This window comes from Castor canadensis, chromosome 15, assembly GCF_047511655.1.
Source record: "Castor canadensis chromosome 15, mCasCan1.hap1v2, whole genome shotgun sequence".
In the NCBI taxonomy this organism is placed as follows: domain Eukaryota; kingdom Metazoa; phylum Chordata; class Mammalia; order Rodentia; family Castoridae; genus Castor; species Castor canadensis.
The window spans coordinates 100,523,618-100,551,426 of NC_133400.1; the positions used below are offsets into that span (position 1 = coordinate 100,523,618).

Below are 27,809 nucleotides of genomic sequence, written 5' to 3' on the forward strand. Positions count from 1 at the left end.
GCACAGGCTAGTGTGCCAGAAGAAGTTTCATGATACGTACAGAATTCCTCCTGTGGGGTTTAATTCAAAATGACGAGAACATAATGACTGGCGTGCAATAGCGTAGGGACACGGGCTCACACTTGTGTGCACAATCACAGTGCGAAGTGGAGGAATGCAGTTACTTTAGATGTGTAGAGGTTAATAGTAATTAAAAAATCCTAGCAGACATTGTTGGACTCCTTTTACAACTTGGGACATAAAATTTGTAACGACAGCAGAGATTTGTACAGACGACCATCGTCCATCTTTCTCTGACTTACTTTCCAGGCATCTGGCTTACAGAAAACCCATGCTTTTGGTTTTGTAGAGAAATTGTTTTTGCCAGTGATGAGCATTATGGTCAGGATTTGGCTTGTGTCATATTTCATACTAAAGACGTTTTACAAGCAAACCAGGAAAATGTGAAAATAGAGATTCATAATGGAAATGTTGATTCAATTTGAGCTGAAGCCAGACATTCATGAGGAAGATGATTAAACAGTAGATGTTTGCAGAGCCTTTGAATCGTGACAGCTCTGAAAAAGCATATGCCATGGACGCCTCCCAGGCTGCAGCTCAGAGCCTGGCTCCTTGACATTTCAGCCGTTCATTTAGCGCTTTTATCTGTCTTTGGCCTAGCAGACCCCAGACTTACAGCTAGAGTCTGGCGATTGGAAGTGTACCTTATGCATTACGGCAGGATCAAAGCCCGATGTTGGCGGTGGAAGTGACTCTGCCATGTCACACTGCATTACATTTACGAGTGTAAATTGCCATTTTAGTTCGGGAGCGTAAAGCTACCAGTTACTGCTGACTCCTTCCATTTGTCAAAGCCTGACGCACTCCATGCCACTCACTTACTTCCATGTACTGTTCAGTTGTGAAGTCGGGAGGCTCTGGAAATCCGAGTGTCGAGGGGTGGGGGGTTGTTGGGTCCACCAGGGGCTGGACAGAAATGCTGGAACTGTGTGTCTGTCCAGGCAGCCAGCATCCCGGGGATCTGCCTTGCGGGAACTACAGGACCTGGCCATGGTGGTACGTCCAAGCCTACGCGAGCTTCGGGATCATCAGGACAAGGTGTCCAGCTGAAGCCAGAGTTCTCCCCACCAGACACGGGATTCACAAATACCTCCTCCGCCTCCATGGCTGCCTGGTCATTTGCTCTGCTGATGGGGTCCTTGGATGCACAAAAGTTGTTAGTTTTGTCAATCATTTTCTTTTGTTGCCTGTACTTTTGGGGTCAAATTCAAGAAATCGTTGGTACATCCAACGTCTGAAGCTTTCTTCTAGAGTTTCGTTCTATGACTTTTGAAGGTTTATTAGCATTTATGCCTAGGTCTTTCACCTGTTTTGAGTTAATTTTGGTGTATGGTGGTATTAGGTAAAGGTCTAACTTGTTTTTCTTTTGCACATGGATATCCAGTTTTCTTAAGACCATTTGTTGGAAAAGACTGTCATTTGCCCCATTTTGGCAGTACACATGAAGGTGTTTTTCTGGGCTCTCTGCTCCATTTGTCTGTGTTTCTGGCTTAATACTAGTACCACACAGTTTTGAATCCTGTTGTTTTGTAATAGACTTTGAAATAGGGTATTTCATGAGACCTTCATTTTTATTCTTCTTTCTTATGATTGCTTTGGCTGGTAATGGTTCCCTAAGATTCTTTGTGAATTATAGGATTGATTTGGTTTTTTCTATTTTCACACACAAAAAAATCTCATTAGGGGTTTGATAGATCACGTTGGGTTTAGATAGAATTCACATCTTAACAGTAATAAGTCTTCATTGTATGAACATGGAATTTCTTTCCATCTGTCCATGTCTGGTACTTTTTAAATACATTGTCCTCAATAGCAAGCGTACAGAGCTGGGTATTACTGGGAAGAACCGGACTCTTGCTCTGCTGCCCTGGCACTTTGTTTGACTTTAGAGAAGGTCTTAGGTGTCTCTGAGCACTCTCTCCTCCTCTTTAAATGCAAGTTCCGAGAGCATTGCATACATATACCAAAGGCCTAGCAGTGGACATGTGACATTTTTTTTTTTTGAGACCTTCTGCCTATTGTGGATATCTGAATGTGCACTGGCTTTGTCCTCTGACTTAACCAATGCCATGCTTGCTAGCTCCGTAGTTTTATGGAACACTGACTGGCCGTGGGACACCTGTGCTGGCATAAAGCTTGCTCTATCATCTGGTTCCATTGCCCATCTTAGGCTCACACTGGTTTCAGGCTAGTGACCCTCAGGCTGTCTGTTGGGATCCCTGTCCAGCCGAGCTCTTCAGTCTGCGTGTCTGGGCAACTGAATTTAGACAGTTCATGAGGATCCGGGAGATTCCTGCAAATCCAGAACTGTGGCTTCAAGTGAACGTTGGTCATAGTGCAGTGGGGGAGGAAGTAAAGGTGACTTCAGAGGGCAGTCTACTACTAGGACTTGTCATTTTTGTGTGCAATGTTATTTTCTTCTGTGAATCTCAAAGATGAGTCAGCACCAGAAATACCTGAGCAACTTGTTACAAATGGTGTGCTGCTCTGCTCTTCCTGCCCCTCACAAGTCAGGATTCCCAAGAGAGTGGCTGAGGTTTGTGTTCAACTCCTCAGCGAGTTCTCCTGCACTGGCCTGGCTTTGGTCCACAGCAGACTTCTGGCAACCCCAGTCAGTGTCCTGTGCCAGTTCAGGAATCTGGCACTCAATCTGGACATTGCTCCTGGCAGAAGGTAGCATTGACCCCGAAGGCAGGTGTCCTGACCCCAATTTCCCTTCCTTGTTTCCTGTGCAGAGAGCTCAGCCGCTGTGTCTTCTACAGCATTTCTTCTGCAGGGGACATCAGCGTCCCACCTCCCTGCTGGGTCAGAGTTGCTAACATGGACGGGGATCTGGGTTTGGTTTTGCTCTTGTCCTGTATCACCCCCAATTTGTCCTGATTGGGTCAGTTCGCAGCTGCGCCACTGAACCTTTTCTTCACTCTTCAAGAAGCACGTAGACAGTTTCGGAAGCTAAATTTGTTTTTTTGTCCCTCTCCACCTCCGTTGAAAACTGCACAGAAACGCTAAATGAGTCAGTGTTTATCACACATCCTAATGAACCAAGCATGTGACTGAGGGTGGAGTGGCCCTGTGAGCTGGAGGGCTCGAGCTTTGACCAGGAAAGCAAAATTAGCTGCTGCAGAGTTTATCAGGCTCTCACTTCGTTTCAGGCATGTACTAAGTGTTTTCCATGTGTGCTCATGTTGAGCGATGGGCCCTGGCCTCCTACAGTGGTCCCCGTCCGTCCTCGTGATGGTCAGCTTCTCCCTTCAGCCACCTGGGCAAAACTTCCGGAGTCTTGCCTGGTTCCTCTTGTCCTTTGCCCAGCCTCTCTATCAGCTGAAGCTGCCACTCGCACCTAGTAGCTGTCTTCTTGTCATTGTCCTCCTTGCTGCTACCCCATCCAGCTGCTGTCATCCTCTCCTGTGTAGATTATCCTACTAGCCTTACCTCTGCCCCTCTTTCTGCCTTCCTGTCCTCGTCATGGCAGATGAGGGCTTTTAGACCTAAGTCAGACCTCCTCACTGCTCTGCTTAGAACCACCCAGAATGATGGCTCTCAGTCACCTGGGCCTGCTGCCTTTCTCTGCTCCCACATGCAGTCTTGTTTTTCCACTTGGAGCACCTCGCTGCCCTGACCTTCTACCTGTCCTGCCTGTCTGTGTGGCTCGTGTCCTTTTCCTTCCCCTAGGTCTTCCTGTGGCCACCTGCTCTCTGTTAACACACAGAGCATACTCCGGCTCTTCTGGGCTTCCCCACACTGCTCCTTCAGAGCACTGGTTCTTAGCTGGTTGTGCACTTTTTTGTTCCTCTTCACCTCCATGGCTTCAGCCAGAGCTCACACTGTGAAAAAGCAGGGTCTCTCCAGTCTGCCTCTCGGGGTGCCGGGAGTATAGAATCGCGCTGAAGTAGTGTGGAAAACACCATTCAGGCTTTACAGATGTGAGACTGAACGCTCGAAGGCATTCGTCCCCGGGACCCAGGGAGCAGATGCCTGGGCTAGATCTCAACTTGGAGCTGTTGTCAGTGTCTGTCCCGCACATGACGGAGGACCTGTGACTGGGGGACAGAGGACATCAATGAACAAAGCCACAGGGGTCCAGTGCCTTTGGGAGCCTGAGGACATTTCAGAGGAGATCGTGTGATCTTGGCCAGCCAGCTGCAGTGGTGGGATGGGACTGTATTTGTGTAGGGCCCTCCATGCCTACCGTGGGCTTGAGGTTTTAGTGTTAATCAAGGTGACGCTTCCTACCACATATGGATATAAGTTTAAAGAGATAAGAAGTACTCAGTACACAGAAAACAATAAATGTTGCACTTTAGCGTATTCCTGACTCAGCGCAAATCCAGAGGAGAAACTTCTTGTGTTTCAGACTCGTGTCAGTGGCTTCTCTAACATACCCAATTTCAGATTTCATTTCTTCAAAACTAAGTAAAGAGCCTTGTAAGTTAACGAATTGTCTGCTATCTGGCTGTTGAACCTAAGCGGAAAATGGTTCAGTACCTGAGAGGGGGAGAACATGACGACTTTAGAGTCATGTCTTCCATGTTATTTTCACCTCTGGGAACCGTGTTCAGCCCACAGCTTTCAGCCCACCTGCTGCCTGAGCATCGCTGGCTCAGCTGTGAGTTCCCTGGCTCCTGCAGGACTGTGAGGCGCAGAGCCCCCATAAGAGCTTGGTGATCAAGCATGAGAATTGCTTTAATAGTTTTTAAAATGCAGTCAGGTTTGGGAGCCACTGCTCAGAACCACCCCCACCTGTTAACTTCTTTTCTTAGGGACGAGGATCATTTACCTGTTAGGCAGTCTCTAGAACCTTCCTGATGGTGTGCACATTTGTGGAGTCTATCTAAGAGAGAGACTAGCTGTGTCAGGATGGGGACAGTAAACCTAAGCACACCAATACTGAGGGTTCCTTCCCCAAGATGACAAAGCTCTGTTACACAGGGAGAATGTGGGAAAACAGGTCTATCCACCTGAGTGAGGGTGGAGACTCGGGCGTTCATCATCATCGATGGCCCCTGCAAACATCACAGGGGAAACCCACACCTCTCCCAGACCCTGGGCACTGTGGGAAGTGAGGCTTGGGTTGCTCATGGTGCATCACCCTGTGGAGACAGGGCCACAGCCTCTGCAGCTGACTCTTGCCTTCTGTTGGCCAAAGTCACCACACCTTATGTTCCCTATAAGACTCGGAAATAGTGCATGTCTGTACTTCCAGTGGGGGACAGAGAAGGAATTATGACATCTCGTTGTCCATCCTACTGCAGTGTCCCTGTTGCTCAAAGCTCCACAGTATGTGGGGCTCTAATCTTGCAAGAAGAATGGGAATGGGAAGCCATGCAGTTTTGAACGATCTCTACCAGTAAGAATCGGGGTAGCAGCAGGAACTCAGGCCCAGTGGGTTTGCTTCACCTTGAAGACTTGGTGGCCCTGAACCCTATGTCATCCTTCTGGGCCCGGCCTGGTCCTTGCTAGATAGGTTGTGTGTATGATGGATGAAACTTCATGTAAAGTTTTGCACATGGCTATTGTCATAATATTGCATTGTAACTCCTCACGTTTGGAATATCCTTTTTACAGTGGCAGGCTGTGTAGTATTCCAGTGTATAGATGGACCAAGTTTTTCCTTGACCTCTGACTGTAAGGACTTGCAGACCTTTCATTCCTCTAGCTACTGAGTGGATACCTTTCTGTACATTTGCCCCATAGCTCCTGTTTTCTTGGGTACATTACCAGCTGTAGAGAGTTTGGTCAAACTCTCCCTTAGGCACTTTTTACCTCAGAATGGAGCCAACTTGCACCAGATGCCGCGTGGGGAGGAGGGAAGGTTCACCTTCAGACCCTCGTAGTCCAGAGCGTGTGTTAGACACACGTGACGCTTGTGGAGCTTGAGCCTGATGGGCCACAGGTGGTATGACATTGCTCTAATTTTGCATCTCCTAGGACTTGTACCTGTACATGTCTTGCCTAGCCGAGCTTCCTGGGGACTAGGAAGTGCTTGTCTGTGTACAGTGTCCCCAGCCCTTGTCCAGTGCAGTCCTGCCAGAACTGAATTCATTTATGTAGCATTCCTCAGCTTTTTGTCACTGTGGGAAACAAGTTAAAAGGAAGAGGGATTTATTATGGCTCACGGATTCCTAAGTTCAGTCCGCAGTCAGTTGGCGCTAGGTTGGTGGTGCATGTCTGCAATCTCAGCACTTGGGCAGCTGAGGCAGGAGGATTGTGAGTCCAGGCCAACCTGAACTACACAGCAAGACCCTATGCCCTGCCTCCCCCCATCCCCCCCAAAAAAATCAATGGCTGATTGGCCCTGTTGTCCTTGGGCCTATGGTCTGGAAGGATACCAAGGCGGAAGGATGTAATGCAGCAAAAAAGGCCAGGAAGCAAAAAGAGAGTGGAAGGGATGGGTTTCAGCATCCTGTCTAAGGCACACCCCCATGACCTCACTTCTTCCAACCTGACCCCACCTGCTAAGGGTCCCACCACCCAATAGTGCCATCAGCTGGGGACCAAGCCTTTAACATGTGGGTCTTTTGGGGACATTTGAGATCTAAGCCATGACACGCACTGAAGTAACAAGAGGGGTTTTATGCTGAATAATGAACCTTGTGAGGCTGTTGAGCAAGACTCAGCCTCTTGTCATTCAGAAAATCCTGAAAGTGCGGGATGGTTTCCCCTGTGTTGTGTGAGCAGAGAATGGGGTTTGTGTATATGACTGCTGGCATTGCTATTTTTAGAAAATCAAATACGCACGCATCTGTTGTATGGATTGGAAGGGTTTTCATGTCCTCTGTGCCGAGTTCAAAAGAAGGGTTTTCAGTTTGGATGTCTTTGTGGCTCAATTGTGCATTTCACAAAGGACACATTGAGCCTGCTGCTTTGCACTCCTCAGTTCAGTTTGCTGTCCTATTGATTGATTTGGGTTTCTCCAGGAGGCAAGGGGGTCCTGTGCTCACTGTGGCAGGGCAAGGTTGGGGAGGGTAGGTCACTATGGCTCCTGCTCGGGGTACACAACTGGGAGAACCCTAATAGTATCAGAAGACTCCAGCCTGCCCAGTTTTATTAGGAAATGTTCAAGTCCCCTTCTTCCCATGTCACCAAACTTTTATCAAAAGAGCAGATTGTTTTCTCTGCTTTTTAAGAGAAAATAACAAGCCTGGTGTCGTTCTTTGGCATTTAACAGAAATTTACTTCTTGTTTTGCTGTTTTCCTCACACGCAAATAGATCTGCGTAAGCTACTGCTGTATCCTCTGTAACCCCAGGGGCCACACTGCTGAAAGACTGTTAGCTAGTCCCCGACTGTCCCCTCCTGAGGGAAGGAGGGAGGGCTGCGCTTTTTCACTTAACGGATTTCAGTGCTTCTGCTCAACTGTTCTCTTCCTCCTTCACGAACCCCGGTCATAACTCTCTCTGTAACAGCATGGCCCCTTGTTTTGCTCCCAACACAGGCACATGCCCAGGTGAGTGCATTTTCTTCCAGGAGTTGGTTCCTCTTTTTTTATTGACACACAGAAAGTTAAGAACTTCACAACGGTCTCCCAATGCAATACAATAAAGTCACGAATGATTTCTAGTTATAGGTGGGAAGAGACTAGTGCTTGACTAGAGCTGTTTGGGGCCATGCCCTCACCCTTCACAAGCTTCTGTTTGCTTCTTGGAGAAGTGGCTGTACATGAATCAGCCGTCCTGTTGTGTCAACGTGGCTGTTTCCTTTACTGTGTTTTTGTGGCGCCAGCCTTTGGAAAAGCCATGTATCTTCCTCATTTTATTTCCTCAGTGTCAAGCCAGTTTACCAAGAAATGCCCACTGATTCTTAGCTGTTATTTTTAGAGTTTTAGATCTTATCTTTAGAAGGGTCCTTTGAATAAATGTAATTATTTCCATTGTACAGGTGGAAGGCCAACTGTGTTATTCACTTCTCCGTCTCTGTGACAAATACCTGATAAAGCACCTTAAGGAAAGAAAAACTCACGTTGGCTCATAGTTTTAGTCCTTGTTGGCCGGCTCCATTGCTGTGGGCCTGTGGTGAGGCAGAGCAGCCTGGCAGCAAGGTCACGGCCGAGGTTGGTCGTTCACTTTGTGGCATGGAAGCCAGGAAGTGGAGAGACACAGAGGAAGAGGAAGGGTCCAGGGACCAGACAGCCCAGCCCTTCAGAGGCACACCCTGTTGCCCCCCAAACCGACTCATTTCCTCCAACTAGGCCCCACCTCCTAGTTTCTTTCACCTCCCAATAACGCCATCAAATTACGATCTATGGGTGGATTAATCCATTGATGAAGTCACAGCCTTCGTGATCTCATCACCCCTGAATGGTTGGATCGAGCAGCTGGGAGCCAGGCCTTTAGCACGTGAGCCTTTCTGAGGGATGCTTTACGTTCATACCTTAACAGCAGGTGCTCAGCTTCCTGGACTCCGTCAGCATGTGATGTGCTGACTGTTCGCTGAGAGGCTGTGTCACGGGGTGCCTGTGCCCTCACACACAGCATGCAGTTTAGTGCAGACCATGGTGAATAAACAAGCTGGTGTGAATAGGGTGGCGTATTTTATTGGAAGATGAGATATTTTTCTGTTGTAAGAAAACAGTGCATGGTGCTGTGGACCCAAAGTAATAGTGAAAGTTGAGGTAGCTCGTGGAGAACATGACATGTGAGCTGAAGTCTGGTTGCGGGATAGGGAAGAAAGAGTCTTGGCAAGAGTTTGGGGAGGGAGCCCTTGCAGAGCCTCTCGCATATGAACACGAGTCAGCATGTGTGAGCACGGTGGGAGGAGACCACCAGCTGGTCAGGGACTGGACAGGTACCAGATCAGAATGCAATGGCCCATACTGCTTCAAAGTAAGCGGGCTTTGTTCTGAGGGAAGCAGGGAACTGCTGAAGGGGTTTATGACCACCTGGGGAAGAGTGGCGGTGGTCTGACGATGGTGGTTGCTGAGGCAGAGAAAGAACATGACTTGGAGGAGCATCTGAAGGTGAACTTGGCAGGCTGTGGCTTGAGTGTGGATCTCCAGGAGGGCAGAGGTAGAAAGAGCACTTGGGGTGTGGTCAGGAGGACAGGAGAGCATTAGCTGTCATAGTGCAGACCGGAAGTGTTGACTGAGACAGCTTTGAGCTGTTCCTAAAGCTGTGATTCACCTGCATAGAAAGGGTGAGGCACTGCCAGTACTGCTCCAGAAAGGTGCAGAGTTAAAAGAAGGCGGCCTGAGAGGAGCCCTGAAAATGCCTGCATTTATAGGAGGCCCTGGGCAGGGGCCAGCCAGGAGACTCAAAGCAAAGAAAGGGAGGCGTGTTGGGCGGGTGTGGGACGGTGCTCACTCTCCATCCTTTGAGGCCCTTTGGTCTGCAGCCATATCAGTTTAGAGGGATGGGTGGGCTAATCACAGGTGCCAAGCACAACCAGCTCAAGGTCAAAGCGGCCAAGTCAGTGGCCCAGGGACCTGCTCAGGTGGAGGTGGCCGCCATTTCATCTACAGAATCACCCTGGAGCCCTTGGTTTTAGTGGTCTTCTGTGATGCAAATATGAGTTACTGGGCTGTTTTATAGTTTAGTCAAACCCGGGAAACCAAGCCAAACGCACCTGGCCTCCGTTGCTCAGGCAATTGGACCTCTAGTGTGGGCATCACCTCAACTCTTTATTGTACTCTTGGGCACACACAGGGTAACAGTGGGGTCAGTTTGATCCTCTTTATCCTCTGACATGAATACTGGCATGAAAAATAAGCATTTTTACTGTGGTTATACTTATATTATCATATATTAAATATATATTATATACTTATATATATCATATATTAACCATTTTTTCCTTGAATGGGGTGCATAATTTGTGCATTTTGTGGTTTTCAACCCATTGGCTCCAGCTGCAGTCCTGATAAGAGGCTCAATTATAACCGTAATATTGGTCCTCAAGACTCACTGATGTCTCATGGAAAACTTAGAAAACGTTCTGTTTAAAGACAATTATGCTTAAATAACACATGTTCTCCATTGCTGTCCTATGCTTTGCAAAGTATTACCTAGACCATCAGTCCTAGGGACTAGTCATTCCCTCAAGCTCTGAAGTCCTTCAGTTCCAGCAGCCCTCCCTGTCTTCTCCATTGCACAGGGCCACATAGCTGCCTTGTTTTTTTCAAGGACCTATAGCAAGTTTTTATTTGTACTGGGGAGCAAAAGTCATAGAATCTGATGAAATACAAGAATAACTGGAAACTACCAGGAATGATGCCCTTGACCTTAAAAATTAATTTAGAGGAAGGAAAGAAAGCTGCCTAACAACAGTCTATAGATCCGTGTTCATCTGTGATCATTCCAGGGTAAACCAGTGCCTTCTCCCCTGCCTCAGTGGCCAGCATCTGCATTTGTGAGTTATCTGAACAAAGGATGTTGTCATTGCTGGTGAGGTTGCTGGCCTCACGCCACGGTATCCATCTCTTCTCTTCATCGAGTCCAGGGAAGAGAGGAAATGGCTCTTGCATTTTTTTTTTTTGGCTGTTTAATTTTTTAACCATACTAAGTTTGGAAGTGTGAGTTCAGTTAACCATTCAGCAAGTGCCCTTATAAGTGGGGTGGAGCCTGGAACCCTCCGTACACATGTGCAGTGGGGGTGCTTTAGTATTTAAGTAAATAGACTTGGTTTTTGAGGAAAAGCACCATGGCCTTTCTGTTTGAGAACTCTGCATTTCCCAAAGTGGAGGGACAGTCCAGATACACAGCTGCTGGTTAAAATGGAGGCTGTAGGAACTTGCTGGCTCATGCAGCTTTGTCTCCAATCAGATGCAAAGCTACTCTGCTCTGAACACCAGGTCCTCTGGGTATCAGGTTTTCTGTGACACTCAGATGTGGATTGGTCCCCTTCATGCCTGGGGTGTTTATCCACATGCCTAGGAAGCCACCAAAGAAAATGGGCCTCTACTGATGGTAGCTGCCATGCCAGCCCAGAGGGGACAGAGACTGGGGACAGACTGGCCACTGGACTTGCTTATTGATTGCCCGGCTTGGGAATGGGCATTGTATGGGAGGCTTCGTTCTGTCCTTCCATACAGGTGGATGCCAGGTCTGCAACCTGCTCACTTGGCTGTGTGGCAGTAGGGGTGGGAAGCCCTCTTCCCAGAGTGGAATAGCTGTGAACTTTGTGGTAACATGTTGCAAGGCTCGGGAAAATGTCTCTCACTAACCGGTGCCCTGGAAAGTGTCAACAGCTGTTCATACCTACCTGCCTTTATGTAGTGAACGTGTTCCTACAAAGTTATATTGAATGGCACTCTTTAATTAGAATGTATCCTATAACTGTACAGGCAGGCCACTCAAGTATCTTATGTTAAAAAGTTGCTGCCTGTAGTGTTTGCTCAGTCTTCATTAATTGATTTAATATCTGTTGATCTTCTACCACATACAAGAAGCTGCCGGGCTGTGCATTGAACCACATGGCTGAGTGCAAAGGACAGAAATGGGAGCTGTTGTAAGGTGGGCACACAGGGAGCATGGGTGGAGGACACCCTGGGAACATGTTGCAGGGTCACCCAGCTGAGGAGACCAACATTGGTGAGTGGTGGGCAGCTGGGTTGGCCCAGACAGCTGATGCTTCATTTTCAGGGAGAAGCCTGGACAGCAAAGGGCAATGAAAGACAGTAAAGATAGTGGGTGATGTGATTGAGGTGTAGTGCAGACAACAAATGGGTGGGGAACACGTAGATACACAGAGATGGCATACAAAGAGAGACACGGAAGCAGAGAGACGGGGTTGCGGGGGTGGGGGACAACACAGAGACTCAACATGCTGCAGTGGGCAGACTCCGAGGAGGTGCTTGGGATTCGATCTAGGCCCCATGCCAGGACCGGTTGCTGTAGCCACGGGATGTGGCCCAGGGTTGACTTGGGTTCAAAACCAGGTCACATGTTGGGTGGAGTTAGCCTCCCACAAATGAAGTGATTCCTAAGTTCAGGGGACCATTTCCAGAGGAAGGGGTAGATGCTAGACTGGAAAATGAGCAGCTGTCCACTAGGAGTTCTTTTCCCAATGTGTGAAGCGTCGCAGCTGAAGGTATCTGTTAACCAGTGGCAAAGGTAGCGTTTCGGAGGGATATGAAGCTCAGGTGGTGAATTTTTAAGTAAGAAGAGTCTGAACCCCACAAGATCTGATACCTTTGTGGCCAGTTTTCCCAGCACAGGTCTTGTCCCTGTTAAATCCTAGTTTTGATGTTAATGGTTCACCTGTTTTTGCGAGTCTGTTGCTAGCTGGCTTTAGGCTCAGTGCTGCCCTCTGGAGTGTGGAGCTGCTGGGGACGTGGCATGGAGATGGGGGTAGAGGTAGGGGTGGCGGTCAGCAGTCCGTGCAAAGTGTCCCTGGTCCTGACTGTTTTGCTGCTGTGGCTCCCATGTGCCGTGCACACATCGGTACTTCAGGGTGTGCCACGACGCGGAAAAGGAAGGAAGGTGGGCCATGTCCCAGTTTTTAAACTAGCAGCACTTACTTATAAACAACAGGACAAAGAATTCAGGGTAATCATTGAGGTGATTCTTTGCCTTCTGTGTTTGTTTGTCGTATGACTTGATGTGGGAACAGCTGCTTTTATTGCCTTGATGGCAATGCATCTATTCAAATTTTCCATTCCTGGATCACTTTTGGGAATTTGTATTTTTACTGGGAAATTAGGAGTTTCCTCTGAGTTTTCAAATTTATTGTTCATACAGTTGGCTGTGGTAGACTTACTTTTACTAATTCTGTACTTATTTTATATTTAATGTGTGATATATATGTGTTTCTTTCTCATTATTCTTGTCTGGCTCTTTTGCTTTTGTGAGATTGATAAGTGACACATTGCCAATTCTCACTGTTTTTAAAGTCTAGCTTTTTGGTTTTATTCTACTTCTATTCCATTAATTCCTGGCTTCCTTTGCTATATTTTGTCCTCTGTATAACTTCTTACAGCAGTGAGTACTATGTTTTTGTTCTGTTTTCATAAGCTAGTTCAGTAGGTTTGAGCTGGGTGCTGGGTTGGGCTGGGCTTTGTACACAGAATAGCTGCAAATACTATATAACTGAAATTGAGATTCATATTAATGAGAATTCCTGTATGTCTGTACCAGCATCGGAAGTAATTACCAACAGAGCAATAGATTCTGTAGACGCCTCCTTCAGTGAGTTGGAGACGTTTCAGTAGATAGGGAAGGGATTGTTTTCTCTGTTGTTACTTCTTCAGTTTCCAGGGACAGATTTGATAATAGCATAAATTACATAGGAAATGACTGTAATTCACAGCCACTCTTGATCCTTTTAAACGTAATGATTCCAAGTGGAATAGGTGAGGTGTAGTCGTTTATCTGTCTCTCTGAGCACCATGGGGCAGGATGTCTGGTCCATTCTTGGATCTGATTGCTCCTTTGCCCCATGTTTGCCACATCTTAAAATACCGTATTTCCTCAGTTATGAAACAGCTCTGGGATAAACAGCATGTCATCATGCCCAGACTGATAGCTTTTTAATAGTGGATAGAAAGCACCCTCCATTGCGGAGAAAAATCTGTTCTTCCAAGAGCCGTCCACATGTACACGCAGTGGTTAGGAGCCCCCAGGAGAGAGCTCATGCATGGCTGAATTACAACTGTGTCTTCTACTTGGGCAAAGAACAACAGGAGTGGCTTTATTCTCCCTTCTCACTATTGCTATTTTCAGAAGAGGTAGGGTCATTCTTTCATTCTGGGAAAAATATGTAATGCCTCAAAATATTTTTGGCTAATTAAAGATTAGAGTTAAAAACAAAGGAACATTCGTAGCTGAAAAGAAGAGTTGAGCTGGTCATGTCTCCACCAGCAGCTGCGTCTGTTACCATGTTCTGTGTCTCTGGTGCCTCTGTTTAATCCTGTTTGGTTGACAAGCTGCTTGTGGCACAGTCAGTTGGAACACTACAATCTTCCAGGCACCAAGTCCTCCAGGACCCTTCCCACCCCAGGGGGACCTCTGTGACATCCAGTCTGATCGTGAATGATCGTGGCATTGGCCCTCTGCTGCAAGTGTGAAAGCACTCAGCACATTCTGTATATGACAGCGCTGTCCCTGTTATACCTCATTTACTCGTGTTTTGTGGTGGCCTCATTTAATCTGGGAAGTTACAATTGCACACAACTGAAGGCCTGGCTCCTGGCTTCCTGGGTAGAATTTAAAGTCACTTGTGGTGCAGACTGCTGAGTGCACAGCACGGGAACAGGGGATCACTGCATTAGATATACATGTGGGTGCTCTGCACAGATGTGGGTACGGTTGAGAGACATCCTAGCAAAGTCTCCGGAAGAGTGTACTGCTTGGTTCTGTGTGTGAGTTCTAGCCAGCCTTGTAGGGAAGGAAGACGAGTGCTCAAAAGAGGCTGTGCTTGTTGTGCATTGTACCATAGAGACGTGAGCCTTTGTGACAGTTTGGGGGAATTGACATGGGTGGAAGCAGACCAGACTGTAGAAAGCACTGACCTAGCACCGCATCAGTTGCTAATGGCCGTTTCCTGTCTTCTCATTCAGGTGAAGGAAATACTCATGGCCAGGTGGCTTAAGGAATGCTGTTGAAAAGAACAGACAACAAGGTTACTGGGACAACTGAAAAAAGCAAGTTTGCTTGCAGAAACCGTCATCTGAGGATGTCATTTGTGTCTGATGAAGGAGAGGGAAAAAGCGCACTATAGCCCAAGGCTCTGTGTCGTCTTTGTTTTGGTGACAATGGAGTTGGCCTTGCACCAGTCTTCCCGGTGAGCCTCAGAGCTTCCTGTCTCTGTGGACATGAGTGACCCTCGGCAGTTGCAAACAGAAAAGCACAAGCTTGGCCAAGCCTTCTCCAAGTTCAAGGACTCTCCCAGAATCATGCAGTCGGATGATTATTTTGCTCGAAAATTCAAAGCCATTAACGGCAACATGGGACCTCCTACTTCTTTAAATGCCCCTGGTCCCAGTGAGAGTGGCAGTGGTCCAGCCAACGGTACCCCCGCTGTGCCTAAAATGGGCGTGAGGGCCAGGGTGTCAGAATGGCCTCCTAAAAAAGACAGCTCCAAGGAACTGCCCTGCAGGACACTGTGGGAAAGCCGCTCGCAGTCCAGCTACGAGAGTGTCACTGCCATCCTGCAGAATGGGCAGAATGACCAGGGCAGCAGTCAGCAAGAGGAGCACCTGGATCTGGACTTCGTAGAGGCCAAGTACACCATCGGAGACCTCTTTGTTCATACTTCCCAGAGAGGGCTCCACCCCATACGACAGAGAAGCAACAGTGATGTCACCATCAGTGACATCGACACCGAGGACGTCCTCGACCAACGTGCAGTGAACCCCAACACAGGGGCCGCCCTGCACAGGGAGTATGGGAGCACATCATCCATCGACAGGCAGGGCTTGGCTGGAGAGAACTTTTTTGCTATGCTCCGTGGGTACCGGGTAGAGAATTATGACCCCAAAGGCATGGGTCCCTTTGGGTTCCCCGATTTCTTCCCCTGCGACCCCGCAATCTCTCCCAGCCTTCATGCCGCAACACAGATTTCTAGGGGAGAGTTTGTCCGCATCTCAGGATTGGACTACATGGATGGCGCCTTCCTGGTGGGGAGGGACAGGGACAAACCTTTCAAGCGCAGGTTGAAATCTGAGTCTGTGGAAACATCGCTCTTCCGAAAGCTGCGGACCGTGAAAAGTGAGCACGAGACCTTCAAGTTCACGTCTGACCTCGAGGAAGGCCGTCTGGACCGGGGCGTTCGCCCTTGGAGTTGTCAGCGGTGCTTTGCCCATTACGATGTCCAGAGCATCCTGTTTAATGTCAACGAGGCCATGGCCACCAGGGCAAGTGTGGGGAAAAGGAAGAACATCACTACCGGAGCCTCCGCCGCCTCTCAGACCCCCGTGGCCACGGGCCCTGCTGGCGGCTGTGAGTCCCCCCTGGGCAGCAAGGAGGACCTCAACTCCAAGGAGAACCTGGATGCCGACGAGGGTGATGGGAAGAGCAACGACCTGGTCCTCAGCTGCCCTTACTTCCGGAATGAGACTGGCGGGGAGGGTGACCGGCGCATTGCCCTCTCCAGGGCCAACTCGGCCTCCTTCAGCGCAGGCGAGAGCTGCTCCTTCGAGTCCTCCCTCAGCTCACACTGCACCAACGCGGGGGTCTCCGTGCTGGAGGTGCCTCGGGAGAACCAGCCCATTCACCGGGAGAAGGTCAAGCGGTACATCATCGAGCACATCGACCTTGGGGCCTACTACTACCGCAAGTTCTTCTACGGGAAAGGTCGGTGAGCCCAGGGACCAGGTCCTCGGAGCCTGTGGTGGCCTTCACTGCGTGTGCCCAGCAGAAACCCAATTCTGCCAGTGTGGAAATGTGCTGTCCTCTCTGTCTCCTTCTGTCTGTCTCAGTCTATCTCTCTGTCTCTGTGTGCCAGTTAGTGAACATCACAAATGGCAGACTTAATTTAGATTTTTCCCCCTCTATGTCTCCCTGGTGTGGTCGCTCTGAGTAAGTTCTCAGGCTGCTTACAGTGCACAATTCTGTGGTTCCCCTCCAGTCTTCTGCAGTCTGCTCCTGCTGCATTGCTTCATGTACCGAACAAGTCAAATCCTGGTGCAGAGGATACGTGGATTAGTGAGAGAGACAAACTTAGTTTCTTTGTAGTTCTGCAAATGGGATTACAAGTGAGGATGCAAACAATCCCCTCTCTAGTGTTGTTATTTCAGAATTCTTTAATCCTCTGTAAGACACATTGCTGTTGTTTGTATTTTCAGGCTTGAAGGACGCGTTTTTCAGAGGTCATGTTGTGGAGCCCTCAGACTCTGAATAAATATCCTCAGTTACCCCCGGTCACAAGACCACCCTATGTCAGATCTACAGAGAAACGGGTCCCATCCCACGTCTCTTGCTGCTGTGTCTTGTTCTGTTCTGACCAGCTGACCCTTTGCCCCTTCCTGAGGGGGCATCTTACTTTCCAGGGCTGTATTTTTCTGGGTTTAGTTCTATCTGCCACCCCTTTTCCCACCCCCAGAGACAAGCTGGCAGCACCTGAGCACTGAGGTGGCCCCTCCTCTGCCCCTTAGTGAGGAAACTGCTCTGCCTTCTGTCTTCTCAATGTTCACTTGTAATTTTAGACTCTAAGTACTTTTTGGAGTGAGCCAGGAGGTCACTCTGTCCACTCAGGTCCCTGATGATATGTAACCATCATGAAGCCTTTTTATTACCTTTTCCACATGGACTGTGGGTGTGAAAGAACTCACTTGCCAGGTAAACTGCAATTATTAGGTTAATTTCCCCTTCCCACATTTGCAACAATCCAGACATAACCTATCATGAATAATCGTCATGAGATCATATAAATCAGAGAAATGATTATGATACAGTGTAAGCAATAAAGCTACACAGGCAGGTACTTGCTTTGTGACTGGTCACCAGTGTGAATTTTCCTGTGTCCCAGTCAGGCTGAACCTACTGGTTCTAGGTGCTGGCTCCTTTTCCCCTCCCTCAGTGCATCACTGTTTCCACTGTGGATCCCTGCACCACTAACAGCCAGGACCTCTGAGCTCCCTTCCAGTCTGTGCTGTGAACTGTGACTGTAACCCTCATGGCTGTGGTCATCCAAGGGCAGCTGGGTATCAGACACTCGAGGCTGGTCTCTTGGGTCCGTTGCTTTTGGAAGGGGACAATGGAGGAAAAGGCTTTCTCACAAAGATTGTGTCACTTCCATAAATGGACCAGGGGCACTAATGATAGGTGTAAAATAAAGTCTTAGACTCATTATGCCCAAAAATTCTCAGGTTGTTATTCTTGCCAGCTAAGTTTTGTACAGCTTGTGATTCATCTTTTAAAATATCACAATGCAGAAGTTATTTGTTTGCATCTATGCACGTGTGCTCAGTGCTAGCATCTCACTCAGACTCCATCGCACATCCAGAAATGTGTGTGCAGGAGGAGCCAGCTTGTGCTCTGGGGCGACTCCCCTGGGTTCTCTTCAGTGTCCATGGGGTCCGCCCCAGAAGGGAAGGGCTTTGGTTGCCAGATTCCATTAGTTCTCAGGATAGACCTTGGAATTCTCATCTGTCACCGTTGATGGTTTTGAAGACTCCTCTGCTGGTGACTGACTTCCTCCACTTTTCTGATCTGCTTCTGAGGACTTTTGAGGGCATTGGAAATGACATGGTCATTTCTACCACAGAAGAATCTTGCATGGCTGTCCCCTGAGTGAATCATGGTGGGTGCCTACATGTGGCTGGCAGTGGCAGGGCTTTGGTTCATTTCTGATTCGGGACATGACTGAGGATCCGAGAACGAGCCACAGAGCTGGGCTCGCAATTGTGTCTGGAGCCTGCAGCAAAGACCTGGGCAGTGACCCCTGAGGTCGTGTCCATATATGGTTGCGCACGTGCTGGGGAAGGGCTGTGAGCTCCAAGCTGGGGCCAGAGCTGCCCTGTGCTTGGCACTGCTGCAGCTGCAGACTTCCTCCTGCTCTATGTTTAGCTCTTCACCTGCGACCCTGTGCAATTCCAAAGCAAACCTGCTGCTTCTTCTGGTCCCTTGCACAGAGAGCCAGTGGTCAAGTGCTTAGTGGCTGGGTGCTCATGATGGGCCTCACACCCTGGTCTCAGCCACTGCCCTGTCTGCAGGCTTCTCACAGTGAGATAGGGTTTCATGTGCCACCAGGCCCAGATTTTTATAGGTTGGGGTGTGTTTGAAACAGGCCTGCGCAGACTGGTTCAGAGACAGCCTTCTGTAAAATAGCCTTTTACCATCTCTTTCTTTTCCCTTCCTTGAGTTCTTCTCTTCAGAAGCTGGCTTTCAGGGATCTTTTGATCCTTACTGGAGTGCCTCTTATTTTGTTCTGTGTTCTGTGTGAAAGTTGGTTTTCAAACAAGATAAAGGGCCCCCAATCACTGGGAAGTGTTTAAAGTGCAAACTTTATAAGGTGTTCGCACTTTACTGGGCTGTTAATGTGGAAAGCCTGCTTTTGATGCTGAGGTGGGTCTGGCAGTTATGGAAAGATGTTTTAATGACTGGGGCATCACTGGTCTGTCCTTCAATGACACAGCTTTTCTAAGGAGATTAGGGATGATGGCAGGCACTGCCAGTGCACAGTAACATCCCTCAGGTCACTGGTGATGACCACGAAGAAAGTCTGTGCCATTTGCTGCACCACCGTTTCTCCAGTGACACTCCTGGTGGATGCACTCTCCCCTTTCCTGAGCCCCCCACCCCCAGGGGACCAGGTCACCAAGAAGGCCTGTAGCTACTTGGCCCCACATAGGTCCTGCAAACAGCCACAGATCAGTTACATTCTCTGTGCTGAACTCCCATAGGGCCCCATCATGAGCCTGCTTACTTGTGTCCACCACACTGACAAGATGAGGTCCTCAAGGCTCTCTGCTGAGTCTCTTCAGACTTGCTTGAGGGCATGGGGTGGGGAAAGTTTAGAATTTTCTTTCCCTTCCACCTTTACTGAAACACAAAAGATGCTCCCTTTGACGCCTCCCAAATCTGCCCAGTAAAATGAGGTGGCTGTGAGATGTAAGGGGTGGCTTAGAGTGCCCTGGGGGCTCCGGCTCCCAACTCTGCTGAACTCTGAATAGGGCCTTTATGCAAAACTCATTGTGGGATTTTCTATGGCAAGTCCGAGGACAGCCACCCATGCCTAAGGGGTGTTTCAGCTAATCTGCAAGCTCTCCCATGGTGTCAAGAGAGGGCAGGGTCAAGAGTCCCTCCTGCCCACGCCTCTTGGCTCAGGCAGGAGCAGAAAGAGACTTCGTACCTGGGGAGCCCACCACAGGGTCTTGCTGGGTGTCAGAGAAAGAGAACTGGTTCCATGTGCCAGCTTTCCCCCCCGCATAGGGAGATCATTATCAGCCAGTTGCCAGCCTGCAGCTGACTGTTTTGCTGTCCTTCCACCTGTCCTGGGTTGGGTGGGCCCTAAGTGATGTTTCTTGTGTGAACTGCCGACCGTGAAGATATGCTCTGGGTCCCGTGTTCTTAGAAGTCCTTTGAGGAGGCAGGAGGCGAGTTTGTGCGTGGATGAAAAACTGACCCTGACCAGTTCTCTGCGCTCTGGCTGGTGCCCTCAGGGATCCTGGTGTGCGTCACTGCCATTCTTCTGGAGTTTCTTTATTTCTTATAAAAAACAATGCGCCAGAGAAGAGTTCTTTGATTTCTTCTTGTCACTCAGCTTCTCAGGACTTCAAGGATGGGGGCAGTTTGGGATTCTTTTTGCAGGAACTTTACGGAAAGAAAAGTAAGATGGGGTTCTCACAGGAGCCATAGTGCCTCACTGCATAGCATGCAACATTGGTCACTCCAGGTACCTCTCTGCCCCCGATGGCCAGCCCAGCTAGGTCATTGGTACCGCCTGAGAGCAGCTTTCCCTGTGGCATCCGTGACATACCCAGGGGCTCTTCCTAGAGTCTCTTTTCTCTGCATGTCTTCCAGCTCATTATCTCTAGTCTCTGCTCTTACCAGCTCTCTGTAGACCCCTCATTCAAGTGCCAGCCTCTTCATTATCTCCTTAATTGGAGGTGACATCCTTAAATCTGCTCAGTGAACCAACAAAGGAAGCAATTCTGGTAGAGTCTGTGAAGCAGTCCTTCCCCTCATGACATCAACTTCTTATTCCTTGTCTGGTAAACTGTCTTTTTGCCATTTGGCACAAGTGTCTGTCCACTCGTTGAAATTATGGCTTGGTATTGGGACCTCTGTGGATGGGGTGCAAGGTGGGGGCGACACCTGGGTTCACATCCTAGCTTCATTTTGGGGATGATTTTGGTCCCCAGTTAATCATCTTTAGAAAGGGCTAATGATACCGCTGCCTCCTTAAAGGGTTTAGCGCGAACCTGTCCCCTGTGGGTTTCCTAAATAGCATCTTTCTCTCTAGAAAGAAACCCTTGTCCACACCACAGTGCATCTGAAGGGCAGTACTTTGCGTCAGTGTTGAAGATGAGGAGAGAAGTAGAGAGGGCCTTATGGCTGAGGAGCTGGGAAGGTGTCTGGTGAAGCCCAGGCCCCATTCCAAACTCAGTCACTCGCACATCGGTAGCGTGGCCTCTACACAGCAAATGAGCCCCACTGCCGAGTGATGCCTGGCTGCGTTTGCTTGGAATTTCGTGTCTGGTGCTGTTTCTTCTTTCTGTTTTGTACAGTCACCGGCAAAAAGTAATAGGGAGTTGGCCACTATTAAATTCATACGGGTGAACGGAGTACCATCTAACAATGGTACCATTCTAAGGAACAGATTCCTTCCTCTGAGGACATAACTGACTCAATGCTCGGACTCTCTCCCTGGCCAGGACTGCTGCCACAAACAGAGGTCTCATTGAGTCCAGGGGGCTCCTAGCAGGAGGAACTGCCCAGCTGCACATGGGAGATGTTGTCACATCCACTAGAAGATCGTGGAGAACATGGAAGCATTCTTTGTCTGTCCAGTCCAGTGTTAATTCACCTCCTGTCCGAGAAGTAAGAGAGCTGGACAGCCATCCCTTCCGTGGCTTCTCACCTCTCGTGTCCTAGAGTTTTCTTCCTCCTCTTGAACAAATGCTGCTAAAAATTACAGATTAGTAATGGAAGTCTTGTGACTGCTTTTTCTCTAGTCTTTCATTTTTTTATCTTGATTTCCTTAATGTCACACACTTAAGGTGCTACCCTCAGGTTTTGGGGTTAGACTCCTCCCATCTGCGAGTTGTGTTGACTTCCCTGCATTGCTCAATTTTTATAATCCAAACCTTCGTGTGAACTTTCTCCCTATAGGTCCTCTCGATGAGAGTGCATCCTAACCATCACAGTGATCGTGACCTTGAGTGCGCCCTTAACTCCTCAGTGTCAGTCCTGTCTGTGAAATGGGCCATAGCTGTGCTTCCTCGTTGGTGCAGAAGTCCACAGATAGAGCATTTCATATTTCAAGCATCTTACTTTCTCTACAGTGCCTCAAGTCTTCCAAGCTGAGCAAATACTTTGGTTAAATCTGTGTCACACAGGGCACCAGTGGCTCATGTCTGTAATCCTAGTTACTCAGGAGGCAGAGATGAGAAGGAAATAGTTCGTAAGACCCTATCTCGAAAATACCTAACACAAAAAGTGTGGAGGAGTAGTTCAAGGTGTAAGGCCCTGAACCCCAGTGCTGCTAAAAAAAAAAAAATTTGAATCAAAAGGAGAGCAATTTATGCAGTAATAATCAGTTTTCCTTATCTGCGTGGGGGATTTACTGCTGTAATTGACTGGGCACTGCAGGCGGGGTTGCCGGAGGCTGTGGTACCATGTCACGTATTCGTCTTTTCCTCTTTTTTATCTCTGTAACTCCTAGAGTGAGAACAGGGAAGGTGATTTGAAATGAGAACACACAATTGTGGGGGGAGAGATAGGGGAAACAAGACACGAGAAGGAAATGGCACACAGGCCTCTGTACCCCTTCAGGAAGCAGAGAACCGGAGGGCACGGATCCCTTGTCTTGTGGCCTTGGTGCATTTGCAAATGTACTTTAGAATGGGTGCTAACATCAGGCATAGCTGCCTGGCCTGTTTTTCATTCCTGGCCCAGGTGTGCAAAGTGGTATCCTTACCTGCTCAGTTCATTGGTGATTTGCCAAATAAATCTCCCCTCCAAGATACTGAAAAGCCCAGAAATAGCATTGAGCCAGGGTTCCAGGGTGCCCTTCCCCCACTCTACCCCTTCTCCTTTTTGGAAATAGGATTGTTTGGGGGATTTTTTCTTCTTCCATAAACAGCCAGGATGCACCACTGAGATGCACAGAATCTCATTTCTTACTCTGCAGTCCTGTTAACCTATTTTTTTTTAAATCCTGCCCTGTTGTATTTGTATAATATGTGAGTTTTCATTCAGCTTCTCAACAGTCTTTCACAGCTTCTGTGCTCCAGGGAAAGATTTCATTTGCGTCACCTGTGAGGCAATTTTATAGAACTCATCAGCTCATAAATAAGGCCAGGCCGTGGATGGAGGTGGGGAGCGAGGATCTAAATACACACACCCTGGGGGCCTTGCTCATGGTCCTCTGCCCACGATGGCAGTGCCTTTTGGGTGCAAGATTAACACTTGGATCCTTCCTGAAAGGAGTGCAAGATAACCTTTGTCCCTCTGGAGGCCCTGGGAGGGACAGTCTCTGCCAGTGTCTTCATGAGCTGTGGTATGTCTGTATAGGAGCTAGTCAGCATTCTCCCCTACCATGGGAAGGTTTTAATTTCTTTAGAGACACATCCAGCAATCCTCCTGCATTCCTGGATTTTGGCTGGAACCAAAGGCATGTCAGTTCCCTTAGAAAGGAGGGCAAGCAGTAAAGCTGCGCATCCTCAGGCCTGATACCTGCCACCAGCAGGAACTCCCCTCTCCCTGCATTCAGAACACTGCAAGTTGAACAGCTGGGCCTGGGCTGGAGAGGGAGATGTGAAGGGAAACCATTCTTTTCTTTCCACTAGTTTGCTTTCTTTGGTGAAGTGGGTAATACACAAATTTGGGCTCCCCATTTTCTGTGCATAATTTCAGATCTGATGACAGTCATTTAGTGAGATACTGGGTATGTCATTGCCTGCTTTAAAAGATGGTCATGAGTGCTGTGAACTTTCCATGTCATTCTATGCCAGCGTTTGGGGATTAGAAGAAGGAATCACCTCCAAGCCGACTACAGAACCACTTTGGGTTTGAAGGAAAAAAAGCAAAACATCCACAGCACTTCTGTGATGTCCTCTCTTTTTTTGTTGTTTTGGTTTAGCTTTTCTGGCAGGAACTTGCTTGCTTCCAACTACAATGTCCCTGGCAGGCCAATGATGTGATACTGTTGTGTGTGTGTTTTTGGAGAGGGTGTAAGGTTGAGAAAAGTCATGGAACTAAGTCAAGGTTAATGGATGACAAGGAGCCAAGCCCACGTTCAAAAGCCAGTAGCAGATGTCTTAGAATTGTAGGTATTGCAGAGAACATAGGTTTAGGACTGCTAGTTACATCTGTGAACTAAAAACTCATGTCTTCTCCCTCCATCCAAAATTCCACCGCAGGTGACAGTGAAGGAATAAAAAATGGCACCATGCCACAAAGGTGCACAGAGCTAGGGAGAAGCCCTGAAAGGCAGGACGCGCCAGAGCAGGTGCAGGCAGGGCAGGAATGGTGTGCACAGTGCAAATGCTGCACAGTGCAAATGCCTGGCTCAAGAGACCTGGTTGTCCACACTACAGAGCCAGGCAGCTCTGCAGAGGCTTAAAAGGGGCCTGGTATGTGTTTTTACAAGGCTGAATTCTCTCTTGCCCCAACAGTCTGTCTGTGACCTGCCCCCCACAAGGTGAGAAATCCAAGGATTCATTCTGGAGAAGTTGGAGAGCAGGACTGAGGTGCTTACTTGCAAACAAGTAGGCAGTGGAAGTCAGTCTATGGCAGTGCCCACCTCATTGCACTCCCTTGTTGGGGGCATATGCAGACGGGAGGCTGGAAGACCCTTCCCCAGGACACTGGCAGACTCAGGAAGAGGCCCATGTGTGCTGTTGGCTGCAATTGCCTGCTCAGTGCATGGAAGGAGAAAGTGGGCTTCAGAGCAGCATGGGCCTCTGTGTGCATGATCTAAATTCAGCTCCCCATCCTGCCTGAAAGCATTTGCACCCACAGAAAAAACCAAATCCCCAGTCTTAACTATCTGTACACCATAAACACCCAACCGGAAACTGCATTGACACTTCAAGAAGCTAGGACCAAAGCTAAAGGCAGATGTGAGTAGCCACCCCCAGAGAGCTGCAGAACACAGCCAGGGTGGTTAGAATTCCGAGGAAAGGGAAGGTGCCTGGCCTCATGAGTTAGAATACGCAGTGTGGACTATTTCCTAGAATTGTTTTGTGGTAGAAGAAGTAAGAGCAAGGAAGGATGGTGCAACGGACTGCTATCTTGTTTTAAGCCAAGTAAGAAAGTTTGGCTTTTTAAAAATAGGTGCAGAAAAAAGAGGGATTGGGGAACTAGCTCAGTGAGTGAGAGCTTGAGAGCAAAAGACCCTGGGTTTGATCCCCAGCACCACAGTAAGCAAACAAATAAAACTGGGTACATACATTCCTGTGTTAAAATAGAGCAGGCAGGCACCATGACATTGGCTTTGAGAGTGTACGTGGCATCTTTCTTCTGAGCTTTAGTTCTGTGCTGGGTCTGTTGAGTGTGTTTGTGGGCTTACGGTTACCCTGCCATGAGATCCAGAGCATGGACTTCTCTGCTTCTTGTCCTGTTACCCCACTGCACTAAAGCTGGGGCACAGGCACGGTGCCTTGCTCAGTACCCCAGAGTCTGTCCTCCTTGACACACAATTAAATTTCCCTTGCTCACTAGTTGACTGTGAATAAAGGTGAAGTAAGTGTGTTTGGTGGGTGGGATAATGGCCTGCACAGACACCAGATCCTAATGTCTTGGTCCCTGTGTTGCTTCCTATGACAGAGATTTTGCAGACATGACCTGGTGAAGGGTCTCGGGATGGAGGGTATAATCTGGATGTTCTATATGTCACCTGGCCCGAATCAAGGTCACAAGTGTCTTTGGAGGAGGAAGGCAGAGGTCACTGTGTCTACAGAAGAGGGAGATGATGTGACCGCTGGTGCCAGAGACAAGTCTGGCTTTGAGGACAGCATGAGGAAGGACAGAGGCCAGGACACAGACCTCCCTGAGGAGGTGCACTCCCTCCAGCACCTTGGATTTCGCCCATCCAAACTGACTCTGTACTTATGATCTCCAGAACTGTGAGACAGTTAGTGGGTTGTTTCAAGCCCCAAGTTTGTAGTAACTTGTTACAGCAGCAACAAGACACTAACACATTGAAAGTCCTGACAGGTGCACAGGCTTGTTCAGATAGCTCTGGAACTATTTCAGGAAACCACAGCGACCTCACTCCAGGCAGTGCCTGCCGCCTGGGGCGTTTCTGGGCCCCAAAATCTTTCCTCCTGTCTCACCCCCCCAGCTGCCTCATTTTTGCTCTGATGTTTCTGGTGAGGTCAGATGTGAGTGTGTGCACAGCACCACAGAATCCTGCTTTTGTTCAGCGATTCAAGAACAACTTAGTAAGCATTGCAATTGCCTTGCCATTGACGAGGCTGTATATGGGAGCCTTTCCTGGAGGTGAGGGGAGTGTTTCCAGTGGGTTAGGATGTTAGTTAGGATCGAGTCCTGACGATGGCTAAGAGTGTCATGAAGGAAAGAGGAAGATGGCTAGGCCAAGGGAGCTGCTGCAAACACAGGTCTAGAGCATGACCAGCCGAGTGTGTGTCGGGATCCGCCACTTTCCTCTCCCTGGACCTCTCTGTGCTACAGGATTTATGAGAGGAATCCCGGAGGGGGGAGGGGGTCCAGATGACATTGCTGAGGGATTTAAAGAGAAAGGTATGGGTGGTGGGGTGGACGATAGACATTCATACAGATATGTATCAGAAGGACTGCCATGGGCTGTAGGAGAAGCCTTGGAAAGAAGCCCTCCTGTCCCAAGGAGAGCTCGGAGGAGAAAGCGTGCAGGACACTTACAACACCAGGGCACCTCCCTCTGAAGGAGACACCCCAGGAGTGGAGGAAGCAGAGGCCCCAGCAAGCAGGGAGTAACCACCAGGGTTAGGTATAGTAGGCATGTCTGGTAGGCCCGGCCTAGAAGGTGGCAGGGTGCCAGGTGGACCTTGTGCAGGGCACTGCTGTGAGGAACGCTTACTGTGGGTTGACGGTCAAGTGGTGGTCTGGAAAACCGGGTGGGAGATAGTGTGATTACCTGGGAAATGGGTGTCATCCACACGGATAGGCAGTGGCAGAGAATGGCTCTGTCCATCACAGGGACTACCTGCTCTTTCTCCCATTGACCTCCCCTCCCCCAGGTGTCTGAAATGAAGGTGTATGGCAACACCTGCCCTTCTCCTTGTACGGTTCTGAGACCCATTCATGGTGGGTCACTAGCTCCAACCCCCTTGTGCAGTCCCCTACTTTCTCCTGATTCACCTCCTTCCCTGCCACCAGTCCCTGGTGACCAGAATCTGATTTCTTCCCTGCAGCACTGTTGACTGTGAGAGCAGTGAGCATATGATGACTTTTAGTGCCGGGTGTCAGGAATGCGGATTTTACTTGCTAATCTGGGCCTTTCAATTTTACAGAAAAGGGTTTTATTTCTTCACTCTTTCTCCCCAAAACAATTTGAAGCTCTTTGGGTTTGTCTGCTAGGGTTTACTGAATGCTTAATAGAGAACTGATTCGAGCATTTTTGCAAGTAACTTCTTAAGAAGAAGTGTTCTAACAAGGAAGATTGCACCTGGTGCATGGTTGTGTTTTCAAGTTTTTTGTTTTGTTTATTTTTGCAAGTATTGGGAGTTGAGCTCAGGGCCTCCACTTGCTAGGTGAGCACTCTACCACTTGAGCCATGTCCTCAGTCCTTCATAGGCTTTTGGAATATTTTCCTTAATGCATTTGGGTGATGACAAATAACACTTTGCAGTAGAAACAAAGCATATTGTCAGGATAGTTAACTGCAACTGGGAAAGGTCTCAGTGGTTCAGTGTTAAGTTCGAAGATGCGTCTCCACAGGGTGCATTGTGGTGCCAGTGGCCCAGCTGTCACTGATGATAAGATGACAGTGCTAATAGTCTGAAGTAGATGGCTCACTTGTAGCTGCTGTTTTTGTTGAATATCCTGTAACTTGGTTAAGATCACGAATAACCGTTCTGGCTCAACTGTCCTCACACCGAGACCTTTTTCGCAGGTGTTTGATTTCTGTGGCATTAGGTCTGGAACCGGTGCCTTGCCGCCGTCAACACACAGCACCACTCAGGGCGGCTTTCCCACCTCAGTAGTAACT

General features: G+C 48.6%; 1 protein-coding gene across 12 annotated transcripts in view; it reads left to right on the forward strand.

The window, feature by feature from the left end:
- The window catches only part of Sipa1l2 (signal induced proliferation associated 1 like 2), a 166,793-nt gene that overhangs the window by 69,687 nt on the left and 69,297 nt on the right, over window positions 1-27,809 (forward strand). For all 12 annotated transcript variants that reach the window (XM_020176659.2, XM_074056867.1, XM_020176655.2 and 9 more), the window contains one exon: window positions 14,551-16,285. In XM_020176659.2, the coding sequence (XP_020032248.1) occupies window positions 14,806-16,285 (1,480 nt within the window). In that variant the 5' untranslated portion in view covers window positions 14,551-14,805. The remainder of the gene's footprint in view (window positions 1-14,550; window positions 16,286-27,809) is intronic.